The 23,575-nt window shown below is 46.2% G+C and overlaps 1 protein-coding gene across 1 annotated transcript in view; it reads left to right on the top strand.

Moving 5' to 3' along the window:
* COL27A1 (collagen type XXVII alpha 1 chain) overlaps positions 1-23,575 on the top strand; it is a 144,576-nt gene that overhangs the window by 19,497 nt on the left and 101,504 nt on the right. Inside the window, exons 4-7 of the mRNA XM_027650151.1 lie at positions 4,992-5,045; positions 13,160-13,213; positions 18,284-18,337; positions 20,326-20,379. Coding sequence (XP_027505952.1) covers positions 4,992-5,045; positions 13,160-13,213; positions 18,284-18,337; positions 20,326-20,379 — 216 coding nt within the window. The remainder of the gene's footprint in view (positions 1-4,991; positions 5,046-13,159; positions 13,214-18,283; positions 18,338-20,325; positions 20,380-23,575) is intronic.

The following is a 23,575-nucleotide window of genomic DNA, read 5'->3' as shown; positions in this document are numbered from 1 at the left end:
TACAAAGGATGTAGGATTTATAAAAATACTTGTATATATTTGTACAGTCTGTAAAAACAGAAAGTGAGTGGTAGAGTAGGTGATGCCTCTATTTCTTCCCAGCCTTTCAGACTGCCTTCCAAGGTCTGAGATTGCTCTGGAGACTGTTCTGGAAACGTGTCTATAGAAAAGCTGCTTTTGTCAAGATGGAATATTAATATTTTGTTATGTTTTGTGCCAGCCCTCTACTGGGAATCCAGCTGTGGACAAGGACCTTTCTGTGATAGGTGTTGTACAGACTCAGAACAAACATCTGTGCCTATTGAGGAAACCGTGTTACAAGGCTGGCTCCCCACCAGCAGCTCAGCTGCTGCCAGAATTATGAAGGCTTTTTGTTTTTAGACTGGTTGAAACCCAGATGTGTCCAAATTTTAATATGATAAGTCTGCCCTGGAGAAGAAAGTAACCAAAGTGCTGGATTTTTTTTTCCCCTACAGTTTCAGCTTTGTTTTAGGCAGTACTGGAAGCCAGGTTTAGTTCAGGTTCTGTCTTCCCTCTCTTTGCAGCACCTGGCAAGGCCAGGGAGGTGAGGAGGATTTGGTATGTGTGTTGAAGATGAGGGTCTTCTCCTCCTTTTCTGTTCTCCTGAGCAGGAAATTTTTAATTCCAATGCTGCCTCTGTAGCTGCTCCGTCCTTCTGTGCTGCTGCTTCCCAGACACACAAGGCTAAAGAGTAGATTTTGGCAGTGACCTTGCATATGAAATATATTTCTTCCTCTGGGAATGTTTCTTTCTGTGGGAAGAAAACAGGTCAGGTCCTTGATCTGCAGGGGTAATGTCACTGCTCAGAACCTGGTGCCAATGTGGGGATAAGATTTTAAGTTGACTTTTACCACATGCATTAGCATCTGAGAAAGAGGAATGTTCTCTCTTCTCAGTCCTTACAGTGTTTTGCATCTCCGGAACAGCCTTTTCTGGGATACAGGAGAACTGTGCCATTAGTGCTGGGCAGGGGTACATTGGGGAGACCCTAAAGTAAATGTGTGTGTCTGTCAGTGTGCACTGGAACATGAACTTAATAGTTTCCTGGGAAATCTCAGCTATTTGCTGCCAGGCTGAGTACTTGCTCCTGGGGAAACAATTACAGGAGTCCTTTGCTATCTGACCAAGTTGATTCAGAAGTCATTCAAAAGGAAGCAAGTCATTTCCCAGATCTCCAGCATCGATTCCTGTACTCTGTATGCTTTCATTCAAGCCCTCCACAACAGGTTCAGCCTTGCTGAGTTTGGAGCTCTGAAGGCACCTCTCTCCCCCCAGCACTGCTGCGGGCAGAGGAAGCAATGTGAGCGGGGTCACGGTGTGGGAGAGGCAGAGGTATGAACTGGCAGGGATAGGAAACGGTGAGATTTCCCTTATCCTCAGGGTCCGATATATTTCCCTTTCAGACAACTTAGCTTAATTTTCCATTTGCCATTTGAAGCTCAAAAAGCTAAGGTAAAAAAAAAAAAAAAGAAAAGTCCCTTTTGCACCAGAAAGTTTCCCAGAAGCAGCTTAGAATAAATCCCATAATCATTCAGTGGGATCGGTCGTCGTGTCTAATGCTACCGTGGGAAATTGAGAAGGGTTAAACTTTTATGTGGCTGCCACGAGCTGCCTCAGGAACTGTTCGGGCTGGTTAACAGCTCAGCTGTTTGGCTGCAGAAGAGAGTCGGAGTATCAGCCTCTGCCGTGTTTCTCCTTGATCTCTGATCTTGCTTTGTGTGATAACAGGGTGTGTGTTCTCTGCCATCAGTTTGCTGAAGGAGCAGGCAGGAAGCCAGAGAGACAGGAACTATGGTGCCAGGAACGGTAGCTCGCTGTGGGAGGCTCCTGGCTCTGCTGGTCTCATGGGGTGTCCCTGCTAAGGGAGGGCAGGGGCAGAGCAATGATATCTTCCTCCCCCTGCCAGGAAAAGGAAACTTTCCTGCCCCTTGGAGCACTTCCCACTGCTCCCTGTGGAATTCCCCAGGGATGCTCTGAAGGGTACAAATGGAAAGGTGCTGTGTGATCAACTCTGTGTTGGGGTGAGGGTGGAGATGTCTCTGGTGAGGGCAGAGGCTGCGTGGGCATCACCCCCAGGCAGTCTCTCAGCACCTTGCTGCGTGGTGGCTCACTGACAGACATCTCCTACTCTCTGTGTCTTCGAGCCTTACGTCTGGAGTGGGACTGCATCCATCATTTGTAAGTAGCTGGGCCCTGATCCAACCCCATCCTCCTCTGGCTGCCTCTCCGGATGCGCGTTTTTCTCCGTGTGTGTTTCAGGATTGCTCTCCCCAGGCAAAGCCGGTTGTTGGACGTGGGCCTCTTGTCCAAGGACTGGAGCTGGGTAACATGGAGACACATGCACAGAGCAGAGGAGAAACGAGTCTCTAGGAAGGCTCAGTCCATGTCCCACCCAATCCAGCTACCAAGGAATCGTGTGAGAATCCAGAAGGTGGCCTTGCAGCGCCTCTTGTCTCACCCCTACCTGTGTTCTTCCAGCTGCCCCTGGCCTCTTCCACCTTGACTGGCTTTTAATTTGTACATAGTCACATTCTTACCTTATGCACTTACTGTAGTGGCTGGCACCTTTTAGTCTTTCATCCCACAGTCGTCTTATCCCTCTTACTCTTCAGGAAAGGCAAAGGAAAGGCTGAAGGAATGACAAAGCAAAGCAAAGTGACAGGGACTCCCAAGTTACTTGCTGCTCTGTGCTGCTCCAGCTAGAAACCTTTCCCTTAACTCCATATTCCACTCCAGTGCAGGTATTAACTTTCTCCTTATTTTTTTTGTTAGCTTCAGTTTGTTCTGAACAGCCCACATTTTTGGAGAAGGTTTTTTCTCAAGTGGCCAAGTACAACTGCAGCTGCTGTTAGCAGGAAGGTGGAAAAGGTCACCTCAATTCTAGTACATAGAGAGCACCCTGCTCAGAGAGTTGCTTCTTCTCTTTTACTTCTCCTTCTAAGAGTAGATGGGGATGGGTTTGGATGGAGAAGAGGTTAAGGACTTTAATTCATCTTTGGAAAACTCTAATAGCTGTTGCTGTCTCAGTTGCGCTAGATTTGTTGTTTGATAGTTATTGTCCCAACTAAAAGGGCAAGGGGATTTTTTTAATAAAAGCTTGGATTCTGGAGCACAATTATACATGAGGCTTAAAAAACCCTACAGTTACGTGTCTGTTTGCACAGCTGTATAATTGCATTATGCACGGGGCCCTGAGCTGGCACAATGGCAGGTTAAAACACTGGGCATATTGCTAAAATGAGGGTCAGCTGTATCAATGAGGGTTGTTACTACAAGGACCAGTAATACTGTGTTACTCAGCAATAAGCAACGTGCAGAGGGGTCAGATGAAGTGTCCCAGGCTATAGAGGCTGGACATCTCCAGGTCAGGCACGACTGGGCAGCAGCAGTGAGTGATACGGTCACAGAAGTCCATCCCTGCCTGTCTCAGTGTGGGGCATGAACTATTTTGTGCTGTAGAGGCTCTTACACGTTTTTACAACAAGCCTGGGCATTGCTTACTCCTCCCCTGATTTTTTTTCTTCTGTGCCAAGTTTGGCTCTTATATCAATCCCTTTTATACAACTTAATTTGTTGCTTATGTGTAGGAGGGTTGGTAATATCAGGAGAGTGTTTATTCATCGGTTACCTATATGGGTCAGGCAGGTCTTCTGTGTTGAAAATCTTTTCCTGAGCAGGAGACTTAGGGCAGGGATCTCCAAAGTTGATTTTTTTTGTTACTGAATCAGGCACTTGATGAGTCCTGAGAACTTTTGTTAGAGACCATGAGTTTGTCAGCCTTGCTCAGGGGCAGTACCAGCCTGAGAAGCTCTGGAAGTCCTGCAGCAGCAGCTGTGCCAGCCTGCTTGGAGAGGAGGTCCTGCAGGGATGATCCAGTGGGAAGGGAGTGAGGCCATACAGGACCAGAGTGCAGCTGAGGGGCTCATCCTGCCCCTGCCCCACACAGTGCTCCTGGGACCTGCTCTCCTGCCCACCATGCAGTTGGAGAGCTCAGGCTGCCTTCCAAACATCCTTCAGTCTGCTGCTCTGGATGTCTCTCCTTTTCATTGCATGCAATGAAAACTTGTCTTTTGTAACAAGCTACCAGAATATAAATCCTCCGGGAGACACTTCAATTAACAGTTATTCTTGTTAGACATGTTTGGCTGGGGGGAAAAGAAGTTCTGAGGAGTTATTAGGAGTTGCAGATGGCTCTCCAGAAATCTGAATTCTCCAGTCCATTGAAAAAAAAATATGAATAAATAGATGAATAAATTCCAAGGAGTTCAAACCTCATTGGTTAAGGATTTTTTCCTAACTTGTTTCAGATCAGTGCACAACTGGGCGTGTGATATCTCCACTTTGTTCTCGCCCTCTTCCAAGAGCCCCCACTGCTCTGACGTGTCTGACATGAACTTTTCTGTATTACAGAGCCATATTTAAGAATTTCCGATGCTCACACCAATTTTTATTAGGTTTTATAACCCGACACTTTAAAATATGAAGTGCTGGGATACGATTACTTTTGTAACTCGTGTAGCAGCCTACAATACCAAGAACTCCATGTGTCCAGCTGATACAGATTACAACACACCCTGTTCTTCCCTGCCAAGGTGCTAACACGTTACTCCTGTTGTGTGCTCGCACGTAGCAGGAGAGTCCAAAGCTGAGAGTTGTGTTACCCCTGTATTACAGCACAGGTCCAGGACAGGGGAAGTGTGAAACACAGCTGTGATCCCAGGAATGCAGCAGAAAGATGTGGATGCTCTGTCTCTCCGGTGTGGAAATACGTGCTCCTGCAGATGTTTTTTGAGCGTGGCTTTTTATCCCTGCATAGTAATAGCATAACTTGAAATTTTGGCTGTGGTGCTGTAATTGGCCCTTCTCCCCATGTCTTCTCCTAATGATTGTGTCGTGGGTCTCTCTGAAGCACTGTCAGGAGCTCCATGCTGTTATAGAACCGTCATTAATACCTATTTTCATTTTTCCAGGGTCCACCAGGTCTGCCGGGCTTACCAGGACCCCCTGGCAAGAGAGGCTCTCGAGTAAGTGGTGTGAAATTTTCTATCCATTTTTACTTGTGTCTGCCTGTCCTGCTGTTCCAAGGGCCATTCTGTGTTCCTGTTGTTGAGTAATGGTCGCTTCAGGCCCCTCACTGTTGAGGTCTGGCCTTCCTCCTTTTTCTCATTCTCTGTTCAAGGTTTTCAGGAGGCCACACTGGTGATTTGCAGCCTCCCTGAGCTAAGGTTTGGCATCAGGAAAGGCTGGGGATGGTTGTTTCCAAATGTTTGTCAGAAGAACGAGCTCTATCTGTCTCATTTTGTTTCTAGTATCCATTCCTTCTGTGCTGCATACTAGCTTTGGCTGCTTTTTATTCTGTCCTTCACTCTCCCCAGTTTCCCAGACTGCTCTATTTGAAGCACTGGGACCATGGTCCAGGACCAAGGACTCAACACAAGGATGAGCTTTTGTGTTCCCCAATCTGAGACCTGCTCTCTGACTCCTTTTCAAGATGTAAAGCAAAATTTATTATCTGTCCTACAAGATCCATGGCAAACTCCTGAATTTCTTCCTCCCCAAATGAAATTCTGATGCAGATCTTTGAACATTGAGTGCTATGCTGAGGAAACATCTGGTGCTGAGTGCTGCAGCAAGCTGTGAGAAAAGCTTTAACATTGGCCTAAGTCTCTCAGGGCTGGGCAACATGCCTGACCTGGATACAGTTAATTGCTGGCACCATTCTCCTGATAGCACGGTGCTGACCCACAAGGTACAGCCACGGAGCCCATTTCCTGAGCACTGAACTGTTGTGGGTTGGGAATCAAAAGATGTGAGTGTCTGAGGCTGGAAGAAGGGAATATTTGGATCCATGATCCAGGCAGCATCCTGGCCTGGCAGCAGAGGGAGATTTCCTCGCACATACTTGGCTAAAACTCAACCCCATGTAATGTCTTTAAAGAACAAGCGAGAGGCTGAGAGCTGGGAGGCTCAGCATTCCCCCAGGACTCTCCTTACACTCCTGTGAGATCTTGCAGTAGCCAGTAAAGATAAACTCACCTTTTCTCTATAACAATAAACCCCCAAAAGGTCTGCAGGACCCCCACCGCCTGGGCACGGGTGTGAACAGCCCTGAACACCAATTTGGGCCGTGAGTGTGTGGTGTTAGGGAGCACCAGGGTCGTGTGTGTTACAGATGGGATAATCTGTTCTGCAAGTAGTAACCATGGCAGTGGATCAAGGGTTGGACTTGATGACCTCAGAGGTCCCTTCCAACCCGTCTGATTCTATGATTAGCTAAGTTCTTCAGTGAAGCATCACCACAACCAGTTGTAGAGCCCTGATATCTTCTGTCACAAACACCCAAGCATCACCCACATCAGCAGATTGCCCAAAGTTTGCAGTTTTTATCCATCCCTATTAAGGCTGAAAGTTGGTTCCAACCCCAGCTCACTGCTCACGAGGGGTGTTTGGTGTTACTTCTGGCAATCTTGTGGTGAGCAAACGAGATTCCAAGTCTGGAGTCCACAGCTGCATCCCCTGCCTGCTGTGTGAGTGAGCAAATTCCAGCTCTACATCCCAATTCCACTACCAAAACTTGAGTTTTTCTGAAGGAAATAGCATTGTGGAAGCTGTGTCATAATTTTCTGTGTAATTCCCCAGCTGTGGCGCACTCCATCCTATATTTAAGATGATCCTCTGAAAGACAGTATGCAAATGAGGGTTTCTGAGCTCAGCCTGTGCCAGAGGTGCTGAGAATTGGTCCAGGAGAGAGTTCCCAGTTAGGAAGTGCTCAGCACAGCTGAGCCTGGCTTGGCTTGGACCTCTGCAAAGAGTCTGTGCTAATTTTGGGAGGGGGCAGAAGGGTCACTCTGTGAATGTCTGGCCTGGAGCACTGGAGACAGAAGTGCTCTGTGCTTTAATTGTTTTGACTTTGGGATGTGTTTCTCCTAGTATTTTTTTCTTGTGTCTCTTTGGGGTTTAGAGATCTCATTGGAAAGAGGAGCTGCCAGGAACTAAGACAGGCTTGGGGGAATTCTTGCATCTTTTGCTTTTGTTGTGTTTGAGCCACTTAAAAATAAACGTGCAGCACTGTCTGTTCTGTCTCTGTCTAACCTGTTCCTCCAACAAAGCAGCTCTAGAGTTCTTGCACCAACCCATGGGTGACCCATGAGATGTGCCATCAGACTCCAGCCCAAGGTTGGAGCTCCAGATGGGAGGTGAATGTTGCAGGTAACTTTGCAGTGCTGGATGCCAAAGGAAAGTAAGGAATTTTCTTGTCACCAATGCAGTTTATGGCCTAATGCATGAGATGTAATTGCCCTTGTTGTAAGTTGCATAATTTCTACATTATTAATGCTTATGCAATTAATTGGTGTACTTGAAAATCTAGTAGCAGCATTTGTCTTGTGGCTTTCTGTAGCTGTGAGGTTGCCTTGTGCTGATGTGGTTCAGTTTTTCTACCCCTCTGAGTTCCTGATTATCTCTGTTTTAATTTCCCTTTGTCCTCCCATGTTGGTTAGGGTAAAATGAAAGCTCTGATTAGCCTTTGCCTTGAGTGTGAGACTGTGGTGGGTGGCAGTGTGTGAGAAAAGCTGGCTGATCCCACTCTCCTCATTTCCAGCAGATAAGTATCACCAGACGTGCCTGTGCAGTCTGAGGGTGGCTCTTCCATGTAGGCAAAGCCACCTGGTTTGCAAAAACACCTACCAGCCTCTGTAACAGCATGGAAGAGGTTGTCATTGGGACACATCTCAACATTCAAGTGCAACTCAAGGCTGGGTAGCTCAGTGGATAGTGACAGTCTTCTCTAAAATGACAAATGTTTAAAAGCTAATCCCCATTTTAGGAGCATGGACTTAACTGGACACTCTATCACTCAGCATCAGGGACCTATTAAGACAGATGCAGACCATTCCTGTACTCTACTCTCTGCAACTATCAAGGCAAATTTTCATTTTTGTAACAAATGAGAACTGGGTGTTTCTTTTTTTCATTATTTCCTGGGGGAAATAATGGAATAAAAAGTTGCAATTCTAATGACTGGAGGTGATGGCTGATAACACTTTCTCAGGAGCTCTCCAACCTGTAGAGATACTGCTGTCTTGGTCATGTGTGCACTACAGGAAAGTTTTGTCTCTGTATTCAGAGAGGATTGTTTTCAGCTTTTATACATTAAAGAATTTGAGGCATAAGAAGAGATCTGTCCACACCTCTTCTGCTCAGATAATTGTGCTGTGTGCCTGGGCAAGTGCCTGTGTAAGGTCTGAGGGAGTGGCAGTGTTGCCAATGAAGGGTTTCCCCAGCTCAGTGTGATGTGGGCAGGTCATGGGACAGCCTTTCCATTGTGGTGTGTGTGAGTTCTGGCACTGGAGTACCTGCACAGCACCCCCAGTTCCGTGTGAGCCACTTCATTGCTGCAGATGACCTTTGCATTTCTTCAGACATCGAGGTCTAACAGGGAGGCTGAGGCTGGGATTTGCTCACAGGGATGTGCCAACCAGCTCTACAAGGAGCTGTCAACAAAGGCCTCCCAGAGGAGCAATAACCCCTTCACCATTGTAGCTTATTCCTGCCTCACCCCAGGCTTGATTAACTTCACCCCAGCACTGTCTCATGAGGGCCTTTTGCCAGCACATCCCTGTCCATCACAAATTGTGACTTATTTCAGTCCTCACAGTTTGACCAGCAAAGTCCCCATGGCTTGATCAGCTCTGCAGAATAGTGCTGTGCACTGGGACACTCAGTCTTAAATGCTGCCTTCCAGATGAGGCTGTAGAAATCCCAGTCATCTGTTCTGCTCCTCCATGAAGGAGACAGCAAGTCTTAGACACACAACAGGCAGGAGTCCAATTCATAGAATCATAGAATGCTTTGAGCTGGAAGAGATCTTAAAAATCCTCTCGTTCCAATCCACCACCGTGGGCAGGGACACCTTCCACTACACCAGGTTGCTCAGTGTCCCATCCAACCTGGCCTTGGTTGTTTACTTCACCCCCAGGACAGCAAAAAAAGAGCTATGATCAAATTTTCAAAACACTTAAGTAATTCTGGAAGGCTATTCCCGCTGGAAGTCACTCCCTGTCTAAGTGGTGAGCAGGCTCAGGTACAAGGGAGTATTTTGTCCCTGTCCGCACAACAGGTCAGAGACAGAATTGGGAATAAAAGCCTGACATGCTGCAATTGCTCTTGGTTTATTTAAACTCTGACACAACACAGGAGAAATCCAAATGGATGGGTGAAGAGAATATAGAAGCACTTCCTGATGCTTCAGGATGCACTTGCCATCCTCCTGTGAACCTCAGCAGCTTGACAGATTGTGAGGTCCCAGTGTAACATGTCGCTGTTACATTTGGTCTGTGGTTGGAAAAAATCTCCCTTTCCTTCAAAATGCAGGGCTTCCCTCCTAAAACAAGGAACTGAGTCAGCTGTAGAGGTTCCCCGGTATCCTCTTTCCATTAGGGAGGTTTTCCAATTTCTGAAAAGTGTTTAAAGAAACAGTTTGTTTGGCTTCACTTCAAATATTTAGCTCATTTTTCAGCAAGCCAGAGGTCACAGTGGGATCTGTAGGTCAGGAGCAGAAAAAGTTGCTTTACACAGTGAAACCCCAAGGCATATAATGAGTTTCTGATCAGTGGTCATTCCTCTGACTGGAGCCCTCTAGCATTTAGCAGGAGTTTGGAGGATTTTTTTTCCCCCCTCTCCTTGTGAATGCTGGAGGGTTGGGGGGAGCTGTGCACAGTTACACTTTTGTTAATTATTGTGGGCTGTGAACCTTTATGCATAAAAGCCCTTCTGTGAGCAGGGTCCCATCTCCAGGCACTTCATGGAGCTGGACTGGGTGGCTCAGTGTAGTTCTGAAGCAGCATCATTCACGTAAAAGACATTCCAGGGAAATGGGAAAACCCCCCTCCCTTGGAGAATACATTCAGGGATTGTTCTGGTCTCCGTGCCATGCAGTAGCTGTGGGCCACTGCTGTCCCACGGTAAAATTTTCCATGGAATTTCTGGTGCAAGGCTTGGAAGGCTTCAGATGCAAGTTTGCTTGCTGCTAGATTGGATTGTTTCAGCAGTTAGAGGAAGCCAAAGCTGTTGGGTAAACAGGCACCCAAACAAAGAGTGATACCTGCTGTGGGATTTTTTCTTTCAGTGATCTCAGCATTGTCCCGCTCTATGTGTAAATAAGGGGAGCAAAACTCATGTATTGATGATAAAGACATTTAGGAGAATCCAGATTTCTAGGTATGAGTGGGAAGTTGAATTAAATCCAGAGTAGAATGTGTAAAATATAGCAATTAACTATAGAATTACAAAGCAATTAACCCTTGAATTGCTTCTCCATGGAAGAGGGCTATTTCTGGGAACACTGGTTGGGAATGGGTAATTCTGCTGGGCACAGGAGAAGAGGAATGAACATGGGACTGGGTTTAATGAAAGGGTGAGCAGTTTGGGGGCTTGATGGCTGATATTGGGGTTTGTAGATCTGCCCATGATGAATTTGTAAGGCCTCCCTGTCCAGATTGGGTGCTGCTGATGCTCCTGAGGCAGCTGCTGTCCTGCACCTTCTGTTCCTGAGCCCATCTAACAGTACAACACCACATCTTCCTCCTCTGCCAAGAATGTGGGTGTAATCACAGATTCAGGACTAACCATGCTGGAACACATCAAGATCAATTATTTTTTACAATTTTTAGGACTACTGCCAGACTACACCCTTTTCTCTCCACAGTTACCAGAGCAGTTTAAGACATTTAGCACAAGCCCCAGACTTGGTCACAGCAGTCTCTTGCGTGCCAGACTGGACTTCCCCCTGTCACTTCATCAGCAGGATGTGGCCACTTCTCGCTAGGATAAGACCACATTTGTCTTTAGGAACAGGATGAGTCTCTGACCTTCCTTTGCCTGGATTACACTGGATACAGTCTCACTGAACTCAGTGCTCAAGGCTCTGTTTTATGTCAAGAGTCTCTGTTGTTTGTAACCGCATGTTTTGTCACTGGAAACTGGGGCCAGGTTCTTCCTCCCTTCTTCCCCTCCTTTTGGTTAAGGCTTTTTAGGATTTTGGTTTAGCTCTGGAAGAGCCTGCACCAGATTTGGCTGGCAGTGTGATAAGTTTCTTATCCAGGAGCTCTGGGTTGGCAGCTCAGCTTCCCATGTTCCAGGTTTCCTCCTGGAAACTATCATTCTCATCTAGGATCACATCACACCGTGCTGCTCCCTCTGGTCTGACACTGCTGTAAGCGTGCCCAAGGCTATGGTGGAGCACAAATTTCAACTAACTGTGGGCTTTGAGCCAAGCTGCCTGACTCCAAAGTTGAATAACAGCTGAATTCCCTCCTCAAGTCCAGCAGCAGTCTGGATTTATGGACCCTGTTCAGAGCTACCTCGATTATTGCTTACATGTAAGAGCTTTTTAGGAACTCATCTTATATGGAGACTCTACTGTTCTGATTTCTGTCACTTAATATTAATTTTCCTACATATTTGAGACTTGAAAGACTTGGGTTGAAGCACTTTTGCTACCACAGACTTGTTGAATTACCTTAAGCAGCTCATCCAGTCTCTGTTTCAGTGTCCCACCCAATGAAGTGAGCAGATGATGCCACAGTTTTCTGGTATGGTGAATTTATTTAAGGCTCCTCAATGCTCAGGTACTTTGGCTACAGCAGCTGTATGGGTTTTCAAATACGAGTTGATACTCGAGCACCTTAATTTTAATTAATTTGTTTCAGTTTCATTGGAAACTCACAGCCAGGCTAAACTATTGGAGAATTTCAGGTGAAAATTTGAAAGGAAATTAAGAATGGGGCAATAAATTTATTTGTTTTCAGGCTGAAAATTTGGAAGGAGTTTAAGAATGGGATGTTAAATTTTTTTGGGTAAAAAAACCCACCATTTGAAAAGTTCAGCCTCAGCCCTTTAATTCAACAGCCTCTTACAGCAGAGCAGCATGTTGTGAAACAGCACTGAGCATTCAGCAACTGTCTGTACCACAAGATGCAATAAAAAAAGGCATTATTTTCTACTACAGTGTGGTAAAAATACAACTGAATAGAGATCAGTGCACTGATGTTCTCTCAAAAGACAGCAAGGGCACTGAACTTGGCTGGCAGTCGTGTGTTTAACTGCAGTGATTTTCCTTGGAAATCAAACCCTGAAGATTTTGGCCCCAAAATGCTCATTGGAAATACTTGCTGAGAAATTGCCTGAGTGGCTTTTTATCCCCTTGCCTGTGCTCCTCCAACTCGAGGGTACAGCAAGGGCTCCTCGTGGTGTATAAATCTCACACACATTCTTGGCAGAATTCTTGGAGTTGAATACTCAGGTTGTTTCATCTCCCAGGAACGTTTTCAAGGGGACTTAAGATTATTATTACTTCTGCCTGAAAGGTTAGCAGATCTTCTGTGCTGTATACAATCCTGGGATAAACTATTCTTAGCTGCCTATTCCAGATAACTCCTTAAATAGTCTTTGGAAAATATGCAGGGTGCTTTTAAAATACGATGTAAAAGGAGATGCTGCTGTGTGTGATCTGAGGTAGATACTCTGACAGTGTCACTGGCTTGTGAGACTTAAGAAAAAAATAGAGATTTAGCTATGTAAAATATGGATTTTAAGGGTTTAAACAGGGACTTGCTGCTGTTCCCCATTTTACTGTCTGACCGTGCATTCTCTTTCCAACGTCTAAAGGCAAAAATCTGCTTGCTTTGTAGGGGAAATGAGTTCATCCCAAACAGTTGAACAATTTCCCTTTAGCAATTACTTGTGTCCTCTTCAATTTTGACCCAAAAATATCATTAACACCCCCGCACACTTCCTCTCCCCTCTGCCTGCCCCCGTCCCTTTCTGCTGGGGCTCCTTGCGGAGCTTGGACTCCCCTGACCTGTGGAATGTTTGGTTTACCCAAATTATCTCAGTGTCATGACATGTCTCGTGGTGACAGACACACAACCCCTTCCATGGGGGCCGGTGGGAACCAGCAGCAGAGATTCCCCCTCTGGGGGTGCCAGGGAGGGTCCTGGTGACACTGTCCCCCTGCCAGGGCACGGGCACTGGTGCTCTGGTTTAGCCTGGCACGGTACAGCCAGAGGCTTTCTGCTGCTCCCTTGATTCCCACTGACTCCTTTTGACTCTGTTTTGTGGCTTTTTTTGTGTTTTTTAGGGTCCCCCAGGTCCCCACGGAAACCCCGGCTCACCTGGACCCCCAGGACTCAAAGTAAGTATGAGCTGGCTCAAGGAGCTTTTGCCTTCCCATCTCAGAGGGCATCCCAGGGGAAGGACAGATTCCTTTTATCCTGCTCTGTACAAAAAGGCAGTAGCTGAAGCCATTTCTCCCTCCCTCCTGCTCTCACGCAGACCCTCCAGCAGCACATCCAAGGCCTTTTCCTGCACTCAGAGAGACCCTCTTCTGTGCCTCTGTCCTTGGTTCTCCCAAATTTCAAAGGCTGCCTAATTAGGATCCTGCTTAAGCTATGCCTGTGCCAGGGAGCAAGCTGCTGTGTTGAGACAGGGACAGTGGAATCCTCCCACTCCAGAACCTCACCAGCTCTGGATTTTTTTTTTGCTTTCTCATTTCTCTTCTCTGGATTTTGCAGCCTACTCCTCCTCCAGTAGCAGGAGGAACTGGCAGCACCCAGCATCTTCCTCTGCTTTCCTCCACCCCAATCTCCCTTTCTTGAGTTCATGGGAACTCTGATCTCTATCAGTCTTCCCAAACTGATCTCATTGCTTCCTTCTAGATGCCCTCACCTCTCCCATGAGGGCTCACAGGCTCCTCCTGAGTTTAGTCCTTTTCTCCTGTACACACATTCCCCCTGGGTGGGATTTGGAGGTGGGAGTCACCCCCTGCAGTTGGACCCCCTCCTTTGCCTGGGATTGAGCACAGAAGTGGCTCTGGAAGGGACCTGATCTGCTGCAAAACCCTTCCAGAAGGTGTTTTTAACTCCCAGCTCATTCTGTGTATAAAGCTTTGTGTTACCTAAAAACTGAATTTCCTGGGAAATTGGTTTGGGTTGTTTTGGTGTGATTGTTTACACAGAAATAGTTTTCTGTTTTATAACACCTATGTGAGACTAAAGAACAGTGGAGTTTTGGGAGGCAATGCTTAACAGAGGTTTCCAGTACCAGGGAAGCTGTAGGATGTCTCAACCAAACACAGAGAAAGGTACAAGCTATAGTCCTGTCTTTTCATGATCTCATCAGTAGGCAGAGATGTTATGAGCACTATTGATGCTCTGGAAAAAAGATTCTGGAAACTTGGCGTGCTACCTCCATGTGATTAAAAATTAGGCACCAGAGACATGCTGGGGAACAGCAGCTGGCTTAAATTCTACAGTGTAGTTATATGGCCTGAAAAGTGAGGCTGTAAAAGTTCTACATCTTAGTGTTCTGCATTTATTCTCCATCAATGACTTCCAGATCGCACTTGTTGAGTTTTATAAGTCAAATCAAAGTTCTTTTATCTGACTTCCAGTCCTGCAAAATCCTGCCTGGTCCAATCTGTAGAGTCAAAACTATGTTTCTATGCTACAGGATTTTTTTTTGAAAACACTTTTAGCCTAATGCCTGGTCAAAAATCATCATTTGGCTGTAAAGCTCTGTTTGGTTGGTCACCTAATAGAAATTAAATCTTCCTGTAACCATTTTTCCTCCATCTCCATGCACAGTGTGGCAGCAGGAAGCCCTCAGTAGATGCAGAGCTATAACAGTCAGCAGAGTTCTGGTGTCACAGGGCTGTGTGATATATCTCAGTTTTGTCCAGCCACCCTTTGCAGGATTAGGATGTTCTACATGATGCTTTGTCAAAAGGACTATTACGTTTGCAATGGGATGTGAGAGCTGGAGCTCAGCCCAGGCCTGGGCATAAGTTCATCTCTAGCAGGGAGAGCCTGGTAAGCCAAGATTGCATGATCTTTGCATAAGGAACACTTTTTGGAAGGTGTATCAGGTGCCAGACTTTTGACTTCCCTCCTTCCCTTCATTTCTCTGGTGTTACACCAGTCCCAGAAGATGGACTTTGCCCAAAAAAATTGTATTTCACCCTCTTAGATGTATTTCATCCTCTTAAATACCTCTAAGCCTGCACCTGGGACCTGATGTCTTCATCATAAAATCATCATAGAATGGTTTGGGTTGGAAGGGACCTTAAAGCTCATCTTGTTCCATCCCCCTGCCATGGGCAGGGACATCTTCCACTAGACCAGGTTGCTCAGAGACCCATCCAACCTGGCCTTGAACATTTCCAGGGATGGGGATCTTGTTAATAGACCCAGCCCATGGCTTAAATTACAGTTTTGTGAAAGCTCAGCCTGGATAACAGGGCAGAGCAGCCCCAAGTAGAATTTGTCTTGCCTTCAAGTGTCTGCTGGACTTGGTCTTCCTTAAATAGCAGTTAATACTATGGAAAAAACAAAGCAATCCAAGAAGGGAAACTGAAATTTCCCAGGCAGATACAGCTTGGAAACAATGATTAACACCAGGTCATTGTCACTTAGGAAGGAGCCCAGGAGCATAGTTTTTATCAGCCGAGTTACCAGAGCTCTCATGAGGTCAGGGAGCCGTGTGGGAGGCCTGTGGTGTGGCACTGCAGGGATCTGGGTGCCTGTGTGTGTCTCCTGTCTGGTTGTATTGCACAGGTGAGCACCAGCATTGTGTCTCTGCATTTCAGAATCAACCCTGTGCAAAGCTCACCACCTTCTTGCTGCTGGAACTGAACACTTGTAATTCCTCAGACTTAGGGAGCTGATCTTTTCCACTGAGCTGTTTGTAGCTGCTGAGCCAAATTCCTGCTGATCTGCTTGGGCACGGATCCACTGACTTCAGTGGCATTACACCCACTCCTGCCACCTGAGAATTCAGCCCGTGGTGCTTAGCTCAGCAATCCATAATGTGAAACTGCTTGAGGGGGGCTTCTCACCACTCTTTGCATTGTTTGTTTGGCCTTGGCAGTTGCAAAACTGTTGTTGCATCTAGTTAGCAGAGAGTAATTATTGTAGATAACCCCTGAAATAGCTGTAGACTTATGCTGGGCAGGGGTTGTGGTTGGTTGTGTGACCTGTAAGTTGCTGGTGGGGCAGAAGGGTTGTTTTTGTTAATGACTGGATGTAGCTCTGAGAATGCCCCAATAGAGTTTGGGATTGGGAGAAAGGTCAGACAGGTGTGTTTTCAAAAACCAGTGCAAAAGTTTGGGTTTGCTGGAGGCTTTTGGCATCAGGCATCAGTATGGCCTGCTGCTCCGGATTAATCTCTTGTTATAGCACTTGAAAAAATTGGATTTTCAGTTTAGTAAATGGTTTTTCTCCAGGATAGCTCATCAGTTTGGCTCACTAATGTTTAAAATATGATTAGTGGGATTGCAAAGCTGAGGTGTTTAAATTGCACAGTTCTGGACTTCTCCCAGGTAGGGGGAAGAAAACCACAGAAGAAAATAATTTCTTCCTGTACAAGGGAAAGTAGTGTTCTCAGTCAGTTGGGATGGAAAAGAGAGAACCTTGTGGGCAAGGTGCTATGGCTTGCTGATGAACAAGGCTTAGGTTAATTCCCATGTTGTCATTGCTATGTGAGAAGAGCTGAGCAATTAATCCTCAGTTTCAACCCTCACATCCAGGCATCCATTCCCTCTGGTCTCGTTGCCATCTTGCTGATTAATCTTGGGGGCACGTGATCCTGGCCATGGCTGAGTTCTCCACTTGTGTGATGGTCTCAGCAGTGTTCAACACAGAACCAATGCAAGCAGAGCCTTTGCTAATGTGATCTGGAGCTCCCCAGGGAAAAATGCAAGAGGCTTGTATTCCTTTACGTGGCTCAGAGTCATCGCAAGGAGCACATGGCAAGATTTAGGGAGAGTGGTGGGTGTCTACCTGCTGCAGTAAATGAGTTTTGCAGAGTAGAAATGAACACCCTGCAATCCTGAGAACTGTTCTAATCTGTCCCAAGCTGTGGTAGCACCCACTGACTGCTCTGAAGCTCAAAGAGTGGGAGAATTGCCCTGATAACAGCTGCATGCAAAGCAAGATTATCTGCATGACTTCATTTACTGTTTGGAAACCCGGCGGCCTTCATTCAGAATTTGTGCAGATGCATCTGCCTTGAATCAGCAGTGCTCCCTACAGTCCAGAGCCAAGCAGTCTCACTCCCGAGCCTCACAGCTTATGGTGGAGGAGGAGAAGGGAGATTTACACTCTGCAAGGTGGGAAGTACTTGTGGGGTGTAGTTGCGGTGATGCTGCATGGAAAAGCAGCTCAGCTGGCTGTAACTAGTCCTCTGTGCTGGTAATGAGAAATGCCAGCTGGTAACTGATATTGCTCCTTTGTGGGGTCTCCCCTTCCCTCCAAGCACCTCACTTGACAGGCATTAACTAACCCTCACAGCTGTCCCGTGCTTCGTTTTGGATCCCCTGTGCTGATGTGACACACAGAGGTTGTGATTTATGGTTCCAGGAGTGTTAAATAGCCAGTGACTGATCCTGGGATACCTGTCCTGTTATACAGACCTGAGCTGCTTGCTGTGCTAAGCCTTACCTCTGCCCAGCCCAAAGAATCTGGCATGCTTCAGATCTCTTCTAGATTTTCCTACTTGTATCTCTCCCCCTGTTAGATGCACCTTTCCACCTTTTAAGAGCTTGAACTGGGATTTTCAAAGGAATCTATTGGAATTAGACAATCAAGTGCTGCTGAAATTCCAGCTTGTGCTTGTCGGAAGATCACAGCCTCGAATTGTCATTTCTCTCGTCACGGTTGTTAAGAAGGAAAATAAAGAATACTGCCACTTAAGGTCAAGTGTGCTGCCTTCTGCCAGCCTGGGAGTCTCACAATTGCTCTGGCTGTTGGGAGTGTCTAATTAGTGTAACTTTCTCTGCAGTTTCATCTGTTCCTCACAGTTAAAAAAGCAACAGCATCTAGTGAGTTGTTGAGAAGGATGGTTTAGCCACATTAATAGGCTCAGTAATTATTTTTGTGATGGTAGTTGTAGACAAGGAAGGAATCGCAGCTGTCTGGTCTAATAAGTATCAAAAGTCCTGGCATTGCCTCCTTCCAGTTACCCTTTCTTTAGCCAATTTAATACTGTCAACTACTATTTAAAACTGAACTCTTGAGCAGAAACAATCACTCACCAAAACCACCCCCAGCAAAACAGCTATTTCCTGCCACTTTAGTACATTTGGGATGTTGGGGCAAGACAGAGATGAAACAAAATGTTTTTCTAATGTGGAGGCTTGGTGGAAGCAGAACCACATCTGTGGGCTGAGTCCTTGGGTTATGTCATTAATGTGAACTTTTAATTTCAGGGTCAGAAAGGTGATCCTGGGCTGTCGCCTGGAAAAGCTCGGAACGGGCAGAAGGTAAGATGTCACCCTGAGGGCACAGGCACCAAGACTACTGTGTGCTTTTTATACACACAGAGGGAGCCTGTGCTGCAGCCACAAACATCCCAGCTGCTCAAGTAGACTTAGGACTGGAAAATAAGTCTTAGACCTTGAATTCAGGACTACAGAGAGAGGTCAGGCATTGACTGTGGTGCAATGAAGTACCGCCTGCCACAGCTTTTTGTTGTCCAAGTGTTTATCCATTTAATGCACAGTCTGCATCCCAAACTGAAGTCCCTGCTGCTGCAGGCACGTGCCTGCTTGAGCCCAGTGTTTCGAGTAGCACACCTGAGGTACAGCCACACTGTGCCAGCTCTGGGCACGTGGCTGCAGAAAAGAGTCAATCCCAGTGTAAGGAATAAAATCCTTGAGGGCAAAGGAAACGATGTTCTTGCCAAGGAGCTGTGCTTTGCCCCACATTGCAGCCCCATCAGATTGCTGCAGTGAGAGCAGCCTTGCTGGTCCTGCTGGTGGGGGAAGGTAGAGGCTTCCCAAATCATTGCTCTGCCAAGGCATGGGCCCTGGTGAGAGTTTCCACCAAGGGCTGCTCAAACCAACACCAAGCACCCAGCTGGGAAGGGTAGTTGCTTTCTGGGTTTAGCAGTGGTTAAGGATCAGAGTTCTGCTAATTCTTTTTAATAAGTTACAACTCCCATTTTTGCTGTTTCACGGATGAGTGATTTTTACTGAGGCAACAAGCCCTCACAGAAGTCTAGAAATGAACAGTGGGGCAATCAGGGCTCCACATCATCTACCTCAATTAGTTCTTTCAGTGGTGCCTGCACAATACTTGTTAATTCATGCCCAGGGCAGCAGCCTAATTCTGTTCCTTTCACCCTAAGCCTTGCTATAAATACACAGCTCATAGAAAGCATCAGCCATGAGGAGCTTGGGCCCTTCATTTGAAACCAGATGCCTCCACGAAGCAAAGAGAGCCACACAATTGCAAGGTGGAAGGTGGTGCTAGAAATCATTCAGAAGGCTAAGTCTGAAATGATGCTTTTAACTTAACAGCACGGGATGCCTTTTGAAATTTCTGGTACACCACACTGGAGTGGCATCACATGGAAATTGTCCACCTGCAGACTGTGGGATGATTTTTTTGCAGTCATGGTTGGTGTAAGAAAAGGAGAGATCCAGATCACCTTTAGCTTGTGTTAACAAGGCTTTATTCCAGTTAGCAGTGATAGGAGTAAGGAGTTTTCAGCAGAAATTTGGAGTGATGCCTAATTTTCAAGCTAGATACTTGAAAATCATTGAATTTCAGTAAGCAAGCACAGCACAGTGTTAGAGACTCTCAAGGGATTTTTGATCCTAATCTGAGGGGGCCAAAGTGGGTTGGATGTTGGAGAGTTCTCACAGCAGTGTGCTTATCCGCTCTGTGATGGCTTGGGTGTGCCAGCTGGGATGTGATGCAATCCCTTTTCAAAAGCACAGGCCACTGAGCAAACCCACCACAGCCTGCAAAGGTTCAGTCCATGTCATATGGGCAGGTTAAATAATTCCACCGTCAGCACCATCCGAATGGGAGCCGCGGACTGAGCCAGTGCAGTAGCAGAGTGCGAGCGCAGTCACAGCACTTGGCAGGAGGTACCTGTTGTTCTTACTGCATTTAGAAGCTAAAATTTCCTTGCCTTGGCGATTTCAATGCCTATTGAAAGGCAAAAGGAGCATGTGACTGAATGAGATCATTGAGGGGAAAAAAAGCGCATTCATTCTGCTGGCGAAAAGCTGGACTCCAGCAGCAGCTGCCATTAATTAACTGGGGTTATTATTTATATGAGCCAGTTAATAGAGATGTTGTTTAAACCTACACTTCTTAACCAGTCAAGTTTTGAAGAGTTGTGATTAGAACCAGAAATATCAATAGTTGGGGGCTGGTGTCGGGAAAATAATTGCAGTAACTACACTGGGCACAGGGAAAATGTTGCTGAAAACTAATTGAACTTGCTTGCTTCCTGCAGGGAGACGTGGGCTTACCTGGTTTAACTGGGTTCCCTGGACCACCTGGTAGAAAGGTAAGAGTGTTCTTTTCTAGTCATTTAGATCAGTATTTCTATTTTAACATTTTCTCCTGTACCTCTGCCCAAAAGATTTAATTAAGTCCCAGCACCTATCCAAAGAGTCTTATACCTGTTTCACAGCTGTATAGCCTGGGAGATGGGCTGAAGTAACCATCTAAAGTTGTACTAGCAAGACTATGTAAGATATGAAATGAAATTCTGGATACAGATTCTGTTCCTTCTTTGTGTTCCACGACCCTCTGTACCCTGACACTGAGTCTTCCTCAGCAAGCTGAATTTAGTTCTGGTGCACCAATGCATTAACTAAATGGATCTACAAGTGGCAGCAATACTCAAAGGTTGGATTCAGGACAGGTTTAGCATTCCAAGGAAACCTTGACTGTTTATCCTGGTAAAGCACATTTCAAAAAAGTATCTGTATGCTTTCCCTCTCTGTTTTGCTTGGAGACTGACAGCACTAGTCAGGTTTTACTTTATTTGCTTCTGTATTGATGCTTCAACATCATTAACATCACGAACAACATACTATACCAAGAAAAGGGTATGTGGGGATAAAGCACAAGATCCATCCCTGCCTTGCTGAGGCAGCAGTGTGTGTGCCTGTATCCAGGCACACACTGCACAGCTATACCTCAGCAGTTCATACCTGGAGCTCAGGTCTTTGGTGTATCAAGGGCATTTCAGTTGAGCTTCCAGTTCCAGGCTGTGTTGGCAGTTTGGTTTCTATTTTTTGGAAGGTGGACCTGCTGCAGGGACCTGTTTGAGTGGGGCTCAGTGGACATGACTCCCCTTTTCAGTAAGCCAATATTACCATAGCTAAGCTGAGCTGTTAAAATTAGCATCTTGTTTCAATCACTTCATCATTCAATGGGCCATTTATGATATACTGTTCCTCAGGCCAATTAGCTGCACACAAACACCTACTCAGGTATGTTTTAAGACTCTGGGGAGAGAAAGAAGGTGTGGAGGAGGCTGAAAGACACCCTCCCTCTCTGTGATTATTTGTTGTATGCTTTATGTTTCTGATATAATTGCCAAGAGTGGGGGCTGAGTTTATTTTTGCACTCCAAGGCTGGTCATGCTTGGGGTGTTGTGTGGAGTGGGAGTAATAGAGTGATTAATTACCCATCTTTTGCTGTCACAAACAAGTTCTAACTAATAGGGTGCAAAGAACACCATTTTCCTGGTATAACAGCTCATAAAACAAAACCTTGTGGTTACGATCAGCAAAATGCAATGTCAGGAGTACAAGGACTCATAGTGGAAAAATGGAGAAGGAATAGGAGATTGAACAAACATTCCCAAGGCCACCACATGGCCTTCACATCTGATCTCAGCTCCCCCAGGACAGGGCAAAGGCAGGGGTATGCTTCTGTTTCTTCAAATAATGAGCAAGTTGGAGGTTGAAATTTTTCCTTTGGTGCAGCTTAAAAAAAATCACCTCCCAGTAGCACTAGTCTGGCAGTGGTTTTGGTGTAACCTGGCTTTTATTAGCATCCTGCATTAAGGAAAAATTTACAGCTGTTGGAGAAATGTTTGGAAAAAAATCTTTTTTTCTTTTTTTTATTTTAATCTGGATTCCCTGCTGACATTCTCCCAATAAAAATATGCTGGTGTTTGGCTGAAAGGGGGGGCAACATGTCTTAGCTACTGGAAAACAGCAACACCTTGGAAATGGACACCCCTCCTACTCACTCCATGGAGGGACTGTGGAAAGTGCTCTCAGGGCTTTGGTCTGAAAGCACCACGTAGAAACTTTGAAACAGGCAAAATATTTCACTGGGGGAAACAAAATACTTTTCCCACTAAATGAAACAACTGGCTCAGCAGCACGAGCTGGAGCCACAACCAGCAGCACGTGGTTTGGGATAGCACAGCTCCCACCGCAGTGCCTGCCTTGGGAATGCAGTGCCTGCCTTGGGAATGCACTGCCTGCCTTGGGAATGCAGACAGACCTGTGCTCTGGAGGACTGGAGAGGTGGATCTCGGAGCACCTCCAACATTGTTTTACCTGCACATGTCTAGGAGTAGATGAAACTGCCTTTGAAGCAGCAGATGTAATTCTCATCTTCTCCAGGAGAGCAAACGGTGCTTTTGCTGACTTGGGAAGGGTGGCAGGACTTGGCAGTTCCCTCTGCTCGTCCCTCTGGTGCCTCTGAGGTGTTTGTGGGCTCTGGCTTTTGGTTGGGGGCTGCAGACCACAGCTGCCTTGGAGATAATCTCAGCAGAGCAGCATCATTGCTCCAGAGGAGAAAACAGTTATAGCAAAGTACACGTTTGTAGAGACAGCAGCAGTGAGAGAGGAAAAGCTTTGTTAGAGTCACTCAGAGAGTAAAGACAGAGCTGGGAAGTGGTCAGTGCTCCAAAACATCCTGTTATGCAGGTCTCATTCACTGGCCTCTTTACTCCTCACATTTCCTACCAAAGTGCAGGATGATCCCTTTTAGCTAGGAGAGAGTGGATTATAAATATCATCACAGATGAGTAAATCCTTCACTGGAGTGCAATTTCCTTTCTAAATCACAGCCCTTTGTGCTGAGCACCCTGTAATCATCAGGAAGTGTTCGGATAGAAGAGCAAATGCACTTGTTTTCATACCCTCTGCCCTGTCATTTTAGTGCTATTTGAAGAGGATTTTAGCAGGTAAATAATCTCACGTTGCAGCCAACTTTAGTCCACACAAGCTTTTCTGGTTTTTCCTCGCTATAATTAACCTGAGGCAGAAATAACTGTGGTGTAATATGAAGAAACACAGGTTTGAAGCTTCCCAAAGCTCAGTACATGTAGTGAGGAGGATATGTAGTCGGATACAACAGTGTCTACATATTTAACCTAAGTGCCATTCACTTCCTGTGACTGTAGGGATAGCAATGCAATGTTTGACTTCAGTTCAGGACCTGCTTTGAGCATCTCAAGGGACCATCATCCAAACAGCTGCTCTGGGTGGACATTGCAGGCTGGAAACACTTGTCCTGCAGGGACCCACTCAGAGCAGAATGATTTGGGGCAGCCAAGCCTCTTTCTTATCAGTGGAGCAAGTGAGACATGTCTAAGTGTTTGTATTCATGGGGCAGATTCCTGGAGAGGGGCAGGGAGTCCTTCTGCTGGTCCCACGCCAAGAGCTGCTGAGGCACTTCCAATTAGGAGCCCCTGGTTGAAGTGCTCCAGCAGCATTTGGAGAAAGGACCTT

The sequence above is a fragment of the Corapipo altera genome, unplaced genomic scaffold, assembly GCF_003945725.1.
Source record: "Corapipo altera isolate COAL_440 unplaced genomic scaffold, ASM394572v1 268, whole genome shotgun sequence".
Taxonomy (NCBI): domain Eukaryota; kingdom Metazoa; phylum Chordata; class Aves; order Passeriformes; family Pipridae; genus Corapipo; species Corapipo altera.
Note: the sequence above shows the minus strand (reverse complement) of the source record. Positions and strands in the feature narration are given on the sequence as shown.